This window comes from Sorex fumeus, unplaced genomic scaffold (assembly GCF_029834395.1).
Source record: "Sorex fumeus unplaced genomic scaffold, SorFum_2.1 ptg000053l, whole genome shotgun sequence".
Lineage (NCBI taxonomy): Eukaryota > Metazoa > Chordata > Mammalia > Eulipotyphla > Soricidae > Sorex > Sorex fumeus.
In genome coordinates this window covers 1,519,994-1,535,393 of record NW_026606110.1, presented here as the reverse complement: position 1 = coordinate 1,535,393, position 15,400 = coordinate 1,519,994, and the positions used below count along the sequence as shown (strand labels likewise).

General features: G+C 43.8%; 1 protein-coding gene across 1 annotated transcript in view; it reads left to right on the top strand.

Annotated features, from left to right (window-relative positions):
* The window catches only part of STK3 (serine/threonine kinase 3), a 212,211-nt gene that overhangs the window by 36,234 nt on the left and 160,577 nt on the right, over positions 1-15,400 (top strand). The window contains exon 4 of the mRNA XM_056124934.1: positions 2,087-2,201. Within this exon, the coding sequence (XP_055980909.1) occupies positions 2,087-2,201 (115 nt within the window). The remainder of the gene's footprint in view (positions 1-2,086; positions 2,202-15,400) is intronic.

Here is a 15,400-nt window from a genome sequence, read left to right as displayed (position 1 = left end):
ATGTGGGTGCATTTTCCAAGCGTGACACTTTGGTTCACTGGCTTAAGGGCTTCTCCAGGTTCAAATCATTGGACCATCTTGTCCTAGACAGAACTGTTGGACCCGGATTACTCGAGTTGATTTGTGTCTTAGATTAGAGTGGGACACAATTTGTTTTTTGATAAGAATTTCACCATTCCCTTTTTTCCTTTTGCCTCACCCCTACACAGGATGTAGCACCACCTTTTTGGGGAAGCTGCCCCAGCTAGAGACCCCCTTCTTTCATAAGTGCTGTCAATCCGACCCTGACAATTGCTGACTATAACATATAGTAAAAGGTAAAGGTAAAGGCCTTCCCGTCGATCATCGATTTACTCGAGCGGGCCCAGTAACGTCTCCACTGGAGACTTTGTTGTTACTGTGTCTGGCATATCGAATACTCTCGGTAGCTTGCCGGGCTCTCCGAGAGGGGCGGAGGAATCGAACTCGGGTCGGCCATGTTGGCTGCGTGCAAGGCAGACGCCCTACCTCTGTGCTATAGTATGGAAGGAAAATATCCATTCATTTCTGTGTGCTTTTTAGAGAACACATATTTAAAAAAAACATTATTTAAATGAACATAATTTTGACCATATTGCTACTTAACACTTTAAAATTTGGGGTTTCTTTTTCCCTTTTTTGGGGGGAGGGGAGCACACCCAGCGTTGCTCAGGGCTTACTACTGGCTTTGTGTTCAGAGCTCACTCCTGGCGGGACCCTGGGGACCATGCAGGGATGGGGGTGTGCTTCTGATGGACCTTTCACTGCTGATTTTCATTTTGCTAGTGGGAGTCCTGTGATCTCTTAATCTTACAGTCTCCCTCCTTTCTTCCCTGTGCCCACGTTGTCTCTGAAATGTACCATTCTTGGTTGTTTTTCCTCCCTTCTGTTTTTGTGTCTTTTTTTTCCCAGAAAGCTCTTATCTTGCTTCTCCACCCACATTTGGAAGTTTTTGCCTTTTTTCCATAACTCAAATTCCACCCTTTCTACAAGGGTTCTCTTTGATGTCCATCCCCCCGCCCCAACAGCTCCCCCCGTGCTACAAGTGCTCCCTCCCTGGAGCACTCGTAGCATTTCACTTTGTGTCTGTATTTGCTGTCTCTCTGTGAGTCTGTGACTGAACACTCTGCTCCTTGGAGATGGGCAAGAGGTTTCACATATCGGTGTACGTTGCGTACTCCAGAAGAATGTTAAGAGGTGATAATCATTACTCATTACTCTCTCCCTTTCCTTTTTTTTTTCTTGTGGGAGGTGGGGGGCAGCTTCCCAAGCAGTGCTGCACATGGCTCCAGGGCAGTGAGACTGGCAATACAGGGCTGGGGACACCAAAGGATGCTTGGGGACCACTGTGACCGCACCTGGTGGTTCTTGGGGCCATGTGGCACTGGGGTTGGAACTTGGGTTCCCTGGGGCACGCCAGGCGTATACCCTGGCATATACCACTGAGTCCCCTTTCTTTTAAGTCTTCCAGAGTGAACAGAGTAAACAAAGTGACTGTAAATATAGTTTATTCGGTTCAGAAAGATACAACACCTTAGTTCAGAAGACTTTAAATTGTTAATACTTTTAACTGTCTGCATTTAAAGTGGAAACATTTTTAGATATCTTTTTTAGAACTTTCAAAAGCCAAAATGAAAGGGAATTAAAAACATTTCTGGCCTCATTGATATAAAGACTATTTTAAAGCCAGTGTTAATATTTGACTGAACGCAAAATCCTTGAGAAGATTTATATTTAAAATATTTTAGTTAAAGGAAAGTATTTTCATTTGTTCCTTATGTTAAATGGTAAGTGGTTTGCCAGAACAGAGCCTTGTTTTCTTGGGAATCACTCAAAACATTTGGGCCTCCTCTGGTTTGTAATCCTGTTAAATTTCATCCATGAACTGAAGGCTAATTACACCCAGTTGGTGAACCTTACGTATAGACAATTTACTGCACAATAGCAGTTTGCTCATTAAGTTTTCTTATTGGAACATTGTGAACTGTTGAAAACAGTCCGTGTCGGGATTATAGGGACAGTTTTCTTTGGGAATGCACGGTCTAATTGTTTCTGTGTCTGTCCTCAGCCCGTATGTTGTGAAGTATTATGGCAGTTACTTCAAGAACACAGACCTCTGGATTGTTATGGAGTACTGCGGTGCTGGCTCTGTCTCAGACATAATTCGATTACGAAACAAGACTGTAAGTATTTTCAAATTGTTTTACGAGTCGTATTTCTAAAGATTCATCTTCTATAACTCGGCTAGGTGGTATTTTATTACTAAGAAAAATAATGAGTGTAGAAAAAAAGAAAAAGATTTGACACTGTAAAGGGATCTAGGGTGAGGTGTGAGAATAACCAAATATCTTTTTATGGCATACATCGGAGTCTTATGATTGTTTGATTTAGGATAATTTTGGGTGAATCACTGAGAAACTGTCTTAATACTCTTTTTATTTATTGTAATCAACATATGTATTCCCTCTAAATCTGGTTTTAATAAATTATGACTAGAGTTTTATTGAATTTTTATAATCGAGTATGTCTCAATCTTAACTTTTCTGTATTATAATCTTTGGTAAACAGTTGAAACTTAAAATGCTTTTGTTTCTGAATTTTTTTTAAATAACTGGGAAAACAAATTTAAAGTAACTGGGGAAATAATAGAGCAGAAAAAAATGGAGCAAGATCTTAAGTTATTTTGGTGTGTGATTTTAGTTCAGTGAAATACATTACTTAAAACAGCTTTTCATGTTTACTTTTTCATTCTGAGCAAAGGAGTCTTTTACAGAATTGCATGTGAGGCAAGTTGTGTATCCAGCTTACTTGGATAATTTATAAGAACAAAAGTTACCTTTTTAGTCTGCGAATTGACTAAGGATAATAATTGGTGAAAATAATTTGTGATTGTGTGGAACAGTACCCCAATTACTATATGACATTATTATATGTTGTCAGACATGTTTTAGTAAAATACATTCAGAAAAATATTTAACTACTTGAGCCAATTTGTGGCTAACCAGAATCATTTTAAAGTTTGATTGGGGAAGTTCGTCCTGAGTTTATCCTACTGATTTTTTTTTCTTTTAGAAAAAAATAAATAGGATTTCTTTTAAAGGAAGTAAAAGAAAAGTTAAAACAATCCCTGTTTTGACATAATGGATTAAATGAACTCTGACTTTCTAGTTATGTATTTTAGAATTTTTATGGTGTTTAACTAGCATTTAAGTAAATCAGATGATTTTTGAGTAGCAGAACAATGCTTTAATTGCAATAATTGCGTTCCACTTAGAGAAGCATTTTAAGACCATTTTAGGACTAAACTGTGCGTTTGGCATTTAAACATCACAAGTAGAAAAGTGACATAAAAGTGTACGAAATGGAAGATTTGTTTTCCTTGATTTTAAGCATGAAGGCACTCATTCTGATTAGATACGAAGTTCTGTTCCAGAGGCTGAAGGTAGGTATTCTTTCTGCGGTTCTGCAAGATGGATAGAAACAGAGTTCTCCTCAGGATATCTTTCACTAGTTGTCAGAGAAAGATCTTCTTTCTTCTTCCATTCACATTCTTAGAGGACAGTCCATGAAACTTGTTGGCAAGTCAGAATCGGGCGTCTCCTCACAGTTCTCCCAGGACAGTTACTGCTGGGTTGAGGTGACAGGGAGAGCCTGATCAGAGAGGAGAGGGAGCCCGAGTCAGGAGCGCCAGTTGGGGGTCCCTCGGTCCTGACTCCCTGAAACCTGAAGGATGACTGTATCCTACTTTTTCTGCTTTATGCACCAGCCACACAGAGCCCTACCAGTTGGGCAGGTCATTTCCTGGGCCAGGCCCTGGGCTGCTTAGAGGTTTCTGGACTCGATACTTGCGAGGATGTGGTGGTCCCGGGTATGTATGGAGGATGGCCTCTGGCATACAGGTTCTCTCGGCCTGTAAATAGTCCATCATTTTCCAGGAAGCTCACTGGAGCAGTCCTCTTGGCTGTCTGAATTCCAGAGGCCTGCCATTACCGATGGCCTGACTTTCAAAAATGTAACCACTGAAACACCGTGTCTGTACTCATAAACCTTACTCTCCTAATCACCAGTCTCAGGGTACCAGGACAATCAGTCTGTCCCCGAGTGTGTGGGAACTTTTTTAGTGTTTATATTGTGTGTGTGTGTCTCTGTGTGTGTTTGTGTACCTTGTTTAATTCTATGTACATTTCAAACATCCCAGGACGTTTTATTGTTTTCTCTTGCCAAGTATTTATATTTATTTGTTTCTGCTTTTTACTATAGATTATTCTTTTCTTTTTTAATTGAGTCACTGTGAGACACAGTTACAAAGCTTTCATGTTTGAGCTTCAGCCATACAATGATGGAACCTCCATCCCTCCACCCGTGCACATTTTCCACCACCAATGTGCCCAGTGTCCCCCATCTCCACCCCAGTTCCATCTCTCCCCCTGCCTCTGTGGCAGACAGTTTACCCTCTCCTCTCTCTACTTTGGGCATTCTGATTTGCTCGAACTTTCCTACCACCATTCTTTCACCCCTGCCTGCCCGGAGCAGAGGCTAGATCATTTATTTTCTGGTGCTCACTTTCATGGCCGTGCACTTCTAGAATTATAAAATCGTAAATGGTTGGGATCAAGAGGCATCTCTGTAGGGTGCTAATCCATTTGGGGATTCATCTGGGAGTCTCTGGATCAAGGCCGTAGGTGTGCTGAGATGGTGCCTGGAGGCAGATTGTGGGCAGGACAGCCAGGACCCCAAGCAGGCAGGGACGTGGAGGGATGGCCCGATTCCTCTGCCGCCGCAGTGAGACCTGGAATCTTAGTTCTGTATTTATTATTCTTTTCCACGTTTCTTGGTTTTCTGAAGGCCAGTGCCCTTTCATATTTCCTCCTGTGCGGGCGTGGGGCTGATACAGCCTCAGTTTTTTTGGGTTTTTTTGTTTGTTTTTCCTTTTGACTTTTGGGCATCACCTGGAGTTGCCCAGAGGCTCCTTCTGGCGCAGTGCTCAGGGTTCATTCCTTGTGGTGTGCACGGGACTGTGTGGTACAAGCAGGCAAGAGTCAGACCCATTCAGCGTGCAGGGGGCATGCACCCCACCCTTGGAGCTGCCTCCCCGCTCCACACCTTGATTCTTTTGGTGTGAAAAGATGTCATTTTGCTTCACTTGAACCTCGTATTTGCTGGGTAGAGAATTCTATATTGGCACCTTCTTTCAGATACTCGATTTGGTTTTAGATGAACGACTTGGAAAACCACCTACATAAAACGCTCTGTGTGGAGTTACGCTCGTCTGTGAAAGAAATCTCATTAGGGATAAAGTGTTCTTGATGCTTAATTATTGATTGCCATCTGTTTCCAATCACATGTTTTCTTGAAAATCAAAGGCACAGGATAAAACAACTTTTATAAAAAAAAAAAACCCAAATTCTTATGCCCAAGGATTAAGTTTTGTGCCCTTTAAAATCTGTTCAAGTTCTTTGTGGTCTGGCATATGGCACGTCATCGCCCTCCTGTCTCTGCAGTTTTCTGACTTATCACTTGATTGTGCATCTTGACTCCAGCGTCGCATAAAAAACCTGACTTCTAGTACATAGATAGACTCAAAATTTGGTGATTTTTATACGTGCTGTTGCTTTGTCCTCTCTCTAGTCTTTGCCTGTTTGTCCAGGAAGGACCAGGTTTGTGGAAACTTTCCCAATTTCTGAGGCAGCTCTTGGAATCTGTCTCGTTATTGCTTAAGGAATCAGGCAAGCATGCTGCCCCTTTCCTCTTACAAGGAGAAAAAATGAAAGGAGCGAGCGCTTTGCATCATCATTTGTGCTATTATTTTATACAGTTTGACCTGCAGGTAGGGGAACCACTTTGCCTTTTCCTGCTGTGGTGTGCTTGTGAATAGAAAACAAATCTGCCTGTGCATTTAGAATTCTGTTTTTCGGGAATATATCCCAGAGAGGCAAAGATATATGGTCGAGGTGGCATCTGCACTTGTTTGTTCATTGCAGCACTCTTTACAATCGCCAGAATCTGGAAAAAACCTGAGTGCCCGAGAACAGAGGACTGGTTAAAGAAACTTTGGTACATCTACACAATGGAGTACTATGTAGCTGTTAGAAAAGATGAAGTCATGAATTTTACATACAAGTGGTACTACATGGAAAGTATCATGCTAAGCGAAATGAGTCAGAAAGAGAGGGATAGACATAAAAAGATTGCATTCATCTGGGGACATCAAGTAACAAAACAGGAGATTAATACCCAAGAATAGCCACGATCAGTACCAGGAGGATTACTCCATGGCTTAGAGGTCAGCTGGGCACTCTAGGGGAAAGGGCAGCTCAGAAGAGAAGGGAGCACCAAATAAAGGGTGTTTGGAGGATCCTCCCAGGAGGGGAGATACATGCTGAAAGATGACTATAGACCAAACGTGATTGCCACTCAAGGCCTCTTTTGCAGACCACAACACCCAAAAGGAGAGAGAGAACAAAAGGGAATGCCTTGCCACAGAGGCAAGGGGGGGTGGGGGGGTGGGGGTGGGAGGGATACTGGGATCCATGGCGGTGGAAAATGGGCACTGGTGGAGGGATGGGTACTTGATCATTATATAATTGAAACCCAAGCACAAAAATTTGTAAATCTACAAGTGTACCTCATGGTGTTCCACTAATAAAAATTAAAAAAAGAATCCCGTTTTTCTAGGTAATTTGTACAGTGACTACTCTTATTATTAATAATGTCGGTTATTGAACAAGCAGGACCTGTTGCATTAGTTCCCTGATGCTTATAAAATTTATATCTTCTGATGTTTATTTTTGGTTTAATTTTATAAATGCGTATCTTGATAAAATCTAGGCTTCCCTTTAAAAAAAATCAAATTGTTTTTTAAAAAGTCATCTTCTGTGACTTACCACTGGTACACACTATCATAAAATTTGGGCAGTGCAGTCTCACAGTGTGTATTCATACTTGTATTTTTTGTGCTTGGTCAGTTTGCTGTAGTCTTTCATATTCCATGGAGGAGTAAAACCTTGTAGTAATTAGGTTTTGCCTCATAACTTTATTTTGCTCAGTGTTATCACCTCTGGATCTGTCCACTCTTTCGCAAAAGGCACCGTTCATCTTTGGCCAGGGCGGAGCAGTCCCCCAAGTGGTGCTGACTCGTACTGCAGTGAACAGAGGGGTGCAGATTCTTCTCTGAATTTTGAAGGAGTGAAGTTGCTGCAGCCTCTGGTGCTCCCATCTTCAGATTTTCCGGGGAATCTCTACACCGTTTTTCATACATTCCTCAGTTTGCCCTCCCACAGACAGTGTTTCCGTGTTCTTTTTTGGGGGTAGCTCATTGTGGTTTTGATTTTCACTTTCCTGAGAAGAAGTGGAGTATTTTTTTTCAAGCACCCGTGGACCATCTGTAAGTGCTCTTTGGAGAAGTGTCTGTTTAGGTCCTTGGCCCACTTTTTTGCCTTTATATTGGGCGATTTCTTTCTTTCTTTCTTTCTTTCTTTCCTTCTTTTCTTTCTTTCTCTTTCTTTCTTTCCGGCTGTCTTTCTTCCTTTGTTACTTTCTTTCTTTTTTACTTTCTCCTTGTGTGAGTTCTTTATATATTTCACATATCAATCCTTTGTCAGTCATATGACGTGCATTAAATATCTTCTCTCAATCACGAGGTTGCTGTTTTTGTTAATGCTGCTTCCTTTTCTGTGCAACTGCTTTTGAACTGGATGTTTTCCCGTCTTTTTACTTTTGCTTTTAAATGTCTTTGAGGTCTAAGTCCAGGGAAGTATGTGGTATCTTTTCTTCTGTGTATTATAGAGCACTGTGGTCTTTTTATTTGTTTTGGCGGTGCTTAGGGCTTACTCCTGACTGTGCTCAGGGATCACTCCTGGCAGTGCTTGGGGACCATATGTGGTATCAGAGATTAAACCCGATTTGGCTGTGTGCAAGGCAAGTTCCTACCAGCTTTACTAGCTCTCCGGCCCTCCCCAAGACTTGAAGGTTTTTATCCATGACCTCGACCCACTTTGAGTGAATTATTGTGTATTGCATTAGTGATTTAGTTTCTTTTTTTATTTTTTTGCATGTGACTGTTCAATTTTCCCAGCACCATTTATTAAGATTTTCCTTCCTCTATCGTATGGCCTTAGCTCCTTTGTCGTAAATTATTTGTCTCTATGTCAGTAGGTTTATTTCTGGGTTCTCAGTTCTCTTCTCTTTGTCTTTGTGTCTGTTTTGGTTCCAGTACATAGGTGGCTTCCTTTGGATGATGACATCTGCCTTGTTGTTGTTCGTGGAAGTTAGCATAAGCCTTATTTTTGGAATGGTTTTGAGTTTAAACTTATTTTGGAGTGCTTTTAAGTTTAAGCTTAAAAGAAAAAGTCCAGTGTTTATGAAAATAAATAAAATACTAATAGGACTGTTTGGAAGCTTTGCGAGAATCTGTTTAAAAAAATAATGCATTTTTATTAAACTTCTTTCACATATCCAATCATTTTTGCATTTCAGGTATTCTACACTATAAAGTCGAAATACACAATTCTGTGAAATTTAAGCTTTTAAAAGATAGATTATATTTTTTGATTAGAGACATTCAGAATGATCTTTACATAATTGCTGACATAAAAGCTATGTCCTGACATATGGAAGAAATAGAGTCTATGTCTCAGAGATTTATTGTATACCGGGGAATGTTCTGAGAAAATGCCTGAGGCTATTCTCTCCCATCGTGGCCCATATTCTGATTTGACCACTTGCATTAGTTCAGCCTCGCACTACAGGATTTTAATTTCGGCTCTTCCACAGACTGCTTTTACGATCTGAGCAAATGCCTGGACTGACGGCCCGGCTGGGCCTCCCTCCTCTGTGAGAGCGGAAGTAGCATTTGCCCGCTGTGTCCCCCTGCACCCCGCAGGGCACTTCTTACCTTCCCCCTGGCCCGGAAAGCTCTCTCCTCTCGCCCCATTTGTTGTTCTGGGCCCCAGCGGTGCTGTGGGGGCTGTTTGCACAGGACTTGAGGTGGGCGGAAGGCCCAGAATGGGCTCAGCCCCACCGCAGTTCAGGATTCTCATGCAGCAGCCAGGAAGCACGTAGGCTATGTGGAAGGTCAGATGCCTCACAGGACTCTTAGGGGCAGAGTCCACTCCTGGCGTCCCTCGGGGGCCCCACAGAGCCAGAGCCAGCTGATCTCCCCAAGTTTCTGTTCTGTCTCTGTCCATGCCTACCACAGCGGCCTTGCACGCTCAGTACAAATTTTGGAGAGAACGAATGAGGCAGAGAAGAGAGGGCCAGGGCCATGGGGGGGGTGCGGACTATGACGTCTCTAAGTGACACTTGGGTCCCCGAAAGTCAGTGTCACCTGAGGGAGAGCTGGGGGGTCATGGCCTCAGAGTCACCGGAATTCACGTGTGTGTTCTGTCGCCCAGGCTTCCTGCCAGATTTTCGCCAGGTGGCTTCGTGTTGGGATCATGATGGTGTCTAATTTGAATTCTTTTCTTTTCCTGGAGCTTTTTCTTATTGATTCACATCCAGAGAAAGAGCATACCTGGTCTTTTAGCATTTGGCTAAATGTCTCTTTGCCTCTTACTCATTTCATCTGTCTCTGCGATGTGGATGTGTGTCATTCCTTTGTGAAGGACATTCCTGGGTGCTTCCTGGTTCCTGTTTCTCATGGGGTCTCAGAGCTTTTCAGGTCCGTAGTACAACTGCGTCCTCGGAGTTTCTTGTCGCTAGGATCCCTGGTCAGTGCCACCGTTTTTCTTGTCTGTTCCCTTGCTTTCCCTCGCTTTTGTGATCTTTTCTGACCATCTTCCTCACATAAGGACTCAAGTGTTTGAGTCTTTTTCTGAAAGTGCCTTTACTTTGCTCTCCTGCTTGGTTGATGGTCAGTGTCGAAGTTGTCCGTGACCAGCGTCCCACTGGCTTCTGCGCACTGTCCCCTCTTACCTTGTGTGCCGTCATCTCAGCTTAGGCCTACTGGACTCTTACCGGTAGGGTTTCCCCCCACTCTCTGCCCCTCTTTAGACTTCCTCCTTTGCCATGACTTTTTTTTTTTTTTGCTTTTTTTGGGTCACACTCGGCAATGCATAGGGGTTACTCCTGGCTCTGCACTCAGGAATTACTCCTGGCGGCGCTCGGGGGACCATATGGGATGCTGGGAACCGAACTCAGGTCGACCGCGTGCAAGGCAAACGCCCTGCCCGCTGTGCTGTTGCTCCAGCCCCTACCATGTCATGTCTGATCTTGCACACACAGGGCAGGATATCCCACATGTCTCCTGAAGTGGTGTGAGACTTTATTCACTGCTCGCACTGCCATGTCGCGATGAAACAGTCTTCCGGCATCACCATTGTGTGGTGGCTCTTCCAAATTGTATTGTATTTTGTTTTATTCCCGCATTTTCTGTTTTATGGCCTGCAGTGGAAGGGGGGGGGGCAGAGGAAGTTACCTTCAGAGTCTTCCAAAGCAACATTTTTTCCTTTTTCTTGGGGGTGGGTGGGGTGTTGGGGGCACACCAGGCAGTTCCCAGGGGTTACTCCTGGCTCTGCACTCAGGGATCACTCCTGGCAGTCCTGGGGGACCCTATGGAATACAGAGATTGAACCCTGGTTGGCCTCTTGCAAGGGCAAGTACCCTCCCCTTTGTGTCGCTCTTGCCCTCAACGTTTTAACTTTTTCAAAAGTTGTATTTTAGTTTTTCTCTTGTGAATGTTCCTTTTCCCTAATATCTTGAGGCTGAGAGGTGAATGCAAAAGCTTTTCTGGTTGCCTGAGGAATCATACATGTTTCTAAAGGTTGTTTCTGTTTTCTCAGTCGCCTCCTATTTCCTCTGGATTACAGTTTCGCTTCGAATCAGCCCGCTTTGCCCACGGCAAGGCTGCTGCTTGAGCAGTGGGGGGACATTCGTGTGGGAGAGCGAGAGGCCAGGGGCTGGATTTTAGGAGGGAAAGGCCCACACAGGTAGTTTATGTTTCTGTTCATCTATTAATTTGTTTTTGGTGTCAGTGGCTGCTTGTAGGTAACTACTTGCTCGGTCCTTGAGGCGTCAATTCCAGGGGTGCACAGGGACCCCAGTGGCACCCGGTGGAAACCTTGCGTGTATACTTTAAAATTGATTTTTATTAAAAACACCACGACTTACAAAGCTGTTCATGATGCAGTTGTTTCAAGCATTGAGCGTTCCAACACCTCTGGTGTGACCTTCCCTCCACCCAGTTTCCCTCCCAGTCCCAACCTGCCCCCTAGGGCACAGAACACATTTACTTTATACTGCTTATTCCCAAAACCTTTAAGAAATGGTAAGTAGCATGGTCATAATACAGATCAGTAAGAGCCGATTTGTGATTACTGTATGATTTTGACCTATGTATAAAAGAAAATTATTTTTACGTGCCTAAGGTGGCACATGGGAACGAGAGGGAAACCGGGTTATTGGAGGGAAGGTCCCACTGGTAGTGTCGGAACACTGAATGCTTGAAGCAACTCTGTAATTAACAGCTTTGTAAATCACGGTGTTTTTAATAAAAGTCCATTTGAAAAAGAAAATTAAAACCATTTAATACAGTATAATAAAATGCCTACTCTCATTCACATATATAAGATTTCAACTCTGGAATCTAAAGTAAATTGTATTAAATTTTATTTATAGTTGGATCTTATTATGGTCATGATCATGTTTCACCTGTCATTAATAAAACTTTTAAAGCAATTCTGTGTTAATATAGTGTGGAGGTTATGTGAAATAGGCAAGGTCTACCTGTGTAAATATTCCCCCTGTACTTTATATAAAACACCGGGTTTGCAAGGTTGTTCATGATGGTTCGTTACAGGTATTCAATACTCCAACACCAATCCCACCACCACTGTCTCCACTTTACCCGACCACCTTTTTTAATCCTGACCCTGCAGCAGGCCCTCAATAATTTATCTTATTTTGTTTGTTACCAATAAGTAGGTAGGGGGCTGGAGCGATAGCACAGCGGGTAGGGGTTCGCCTTACAAGCGGCCAACATGGCCGATCCGAGTTCGATTCCTCTGCCCCTCTCGGAGAGCCCGGCAAGCTACCGAGAGTATTCGATATGCCAGACACAGTAACAACAAAGTCTCCAATGGAGACGTTACTGGGCCCGCTCGAGCAAATCGACGATCAATGGGAGGGCCTTTACCTTTACCTTACCTTTAAGTAGGTAGGGGGAGGTAGCCCATCATGACTCCAAGAAAGCCTGGAGATTTCAGTCACAAAACCCACATACCTGAATTTTTTGCTGAATTTTCACTTAATTTTTAGAGAGGCTCAGCCTGAGATGATGGCGTCTAGTGTTGGATATTAACCCTAAGCGATAGCACAGCGGTAGGGCGTTCGCCTTGCACGCAGCCAACATGGCCGACCCGAGTTCGATTCCTCCGCCCCTCTCGGAGAGCCCGGCAAGCTACCGAGAGTATTCGATATGCCAGACACAGTGACAACAAAGTCTCCAATGGAGACGTTACTGGGCCCGCTCGAGCCAATCGACGAACAACGGGAGGGCCTTTACTTACTTACTTACTTACTTACTTAGGCTTCATTAGGCTTCATCAGTAAATTACCCCTTTCCCTCCCCCAAGAGAAATTTACAGTACTCCTGTGAGCACCTTTTAATCCCCCCCCCAAGTTTATCTTTAACCTTTCCTTTGTGTTTTACCTCTCACTGTCACAATTGCCCAAGTCAGTCTTGGTTACTTTTAAGTCAAACCTTCTGGTAACTCTGGACTTTGTAGTGAATTATTTGCTTTCCTCTTTCCCCTATAGCCTTTTCATATTTTATTCTAGAGCAGTGTTCTTTGCTTAAATACAGAAAGATCGTTAATATTGTGCTCCTAGGATTTGGGAGTCGATTGACTCTGAAATAGATCTAGTCTTGGGCATCTGTCATAATTACTTGGCTCAGGTTTTGGTTGCCCTAGTTCTTACCACCCCCCAAAAAGGGGAATCCTCACCGTGGGACTTGGATGGACCTGGGGTAAGTGGCAAAGTTATCCCAGCATTGAAATGGGACAGTCTAGGAAGCATAAATGCGTGGTCTTGGTGCAAGCTCTTATGACTTAAGAGACAGGATGCCCATGGGGCAGGAAAAACTAAATCGGCCTGAGGACCTAGTCTGGGATTTATGGTAAAAGCCTGGCTTGCCCTCAGAGCCAGAGAACTGTTTTGGGATCTATATCTCTTACTGCAAGTAATAATGAGAAGTAAATTTAATTGTTTAATATATACAACTAAAGGGGAAGAGAAAAGTAATATAGGTGTCCCTGGGAGACAGAGCATCTCCTGAGTTAATCCCAAGAGAACGGTCTCACTGAAATGCTTTACCTCTTAAATGATCAATTTCACCTACGTAAAGCCCTGTACCTTGAACCCCTTCGGATGTTCCATAAGTATGCTAATAGCTCTGTAATAAATGGGCGATTTTTACATCTATCTGTGAGTTTTCTGTTTCTTTGTTCCTCTGCTGGGAGGCCTGGGGAAGCAGTTCTTGGCCACCAAACGCACACATCGAGCACCCACTCCTGAACTCACAGTCCGGCTGGGGGTATGGTGACAGTTTTGGAGTGTGAGAGGGAGTGGCTGCTGGGGTTCTGTCTGGGCAGGCACTGGGCTGACCCACCCTGCCCTGGGGTGTCCTGGATGGCTCAGCCATGCATGGATGTCTGAAAATCTTTTCTGTGTCTTGTTGATCTTTTTGAGATTGATTGATGAGTCTGTGGAGCAAGGCCAAGCCCTGTGTGTATTACAGTTGCTCGTGGCAGCCAGATCCTGTCACCTGGCCTACTCTTGTGAAGGTGTTTTGCCAATGAATATACCCTAGCAGGTGTGTCTGGGGGAGAACTACAGAGGACTCTGGAACTATGAACAGAATCCCAACATTTACCACTGGTATTTTTGAGGGGGGGGTGTTGGGGGAACCACCTGGCAGTACTCAAGGATTACTCCAGGTTCGATGCTTGGGGTTGCTCTTGGGGGAGGGGGCTGTGGGGTGGCTTCTGGTACAAAACTGGTGATGTGATTTGGAGCCCTGTGCCCCCCACAGTCAGTTCTTGAATCTTCTGGGTTGATGTCGGTGAACCTCCCCTGAGACAGCGCTCACAGCTATAGGGATGCGCAGAGCAGAGGCACTTCAGAATGCACTGGGCTCTTTCATCTTTGTGCTCCGAGAGTTCCTGCCATGCACATGATAGCCTTTTAGTCAGTGTTTTGAAATGTGTCATACTTTAAAAAAAATGTGTTTTGCCTTGATGTTAATGATGTACTGCCTCGAGCACTTACTATTGGTTTAAGGTTTATTTGGAGCTTCAAAGTTCGATAATATTTCATTGTTAATTGTGGACATCTGGCGATCTGGGTGGATTTCTGAACACCTCCCTCCCCCAAACGCTTCTGTGCCCAGGGAGTCTGCCCGCCGCCGCGGGTGCGAGCCGACGGATTCGTGTTCAGCTTTCTTCACCCTCGCCTGGGTGCCTACCCCCCTTTGTGTAATGGATACTGGTTCCGACAGGATTTACAGCTCCGTATATATAGTGAGTGCTTTGCTGTTGTCTTCTGATCTCTTTTTCAGGAATCTTTTCATGTGGGCAGGGACATTAAAGTGTCTGCCCACTGACCATTTTCACAGCAGAGTATCAGTTCTCTCCCCATTCAGATCAAGGGATTATAAGCAGCACGTATATATGTATATTTACATATGGCGTAAGTAGTGAAAGCTTTCATTTCAAATCACGGGCTATGGGCCTTTGTGATAGATTATTAATCTTTTTTTTATTTATTTTCTGCCAGACATCTGCAATCCAGATTTCATGAAAGCCAACCTCTCTCTGCCCTTTTGTGTATAATAATGGCGAAAATATTCTAGTTATGTTTCCTAATGTATGTACTTTGTGTCGAGCAGATTTGTGTTTTTTCTGGAAGAATGCCGTCAGATTTTTTTTTTTTTTTTACAGTTGTAAACCTTGGTGATTTTACACTCCAAAGTCTTTTTTGGGTAGGATGTCTCAGTGGGGAGGGCTGGGAAGGTTACCAGGCTGCTCTGCCTCCTGCTCCCCCTAAGAGCCCCACCGAGCACAGAGAAGGAGTAAGGCGGGGGAGAAGTTTGGATCATAAGAAAGTTGGAATCTGAGCCTGTTGGATGTTCAATCAAGTCCCACGCGTAAACCGAAGTAGTGCTGGGGAGATGTCGTATCTCAGAGACTGCTACTTGACTCCCTAAGTTTTCCTGGGCTTTTTTTTTTTTTTTTAACAAGGCTTTATTGATCACAGTTGTGTGATTTCAGCATACAGGCCATTAAAAGGCGAATGGAAACCAGCATTTGCCTTGTCTTCCAGAGAGCTCTAATTGTGTATTTACCACAACCATGCATCAGCTAGCATGGGCGAAGGTGCGGCCGCT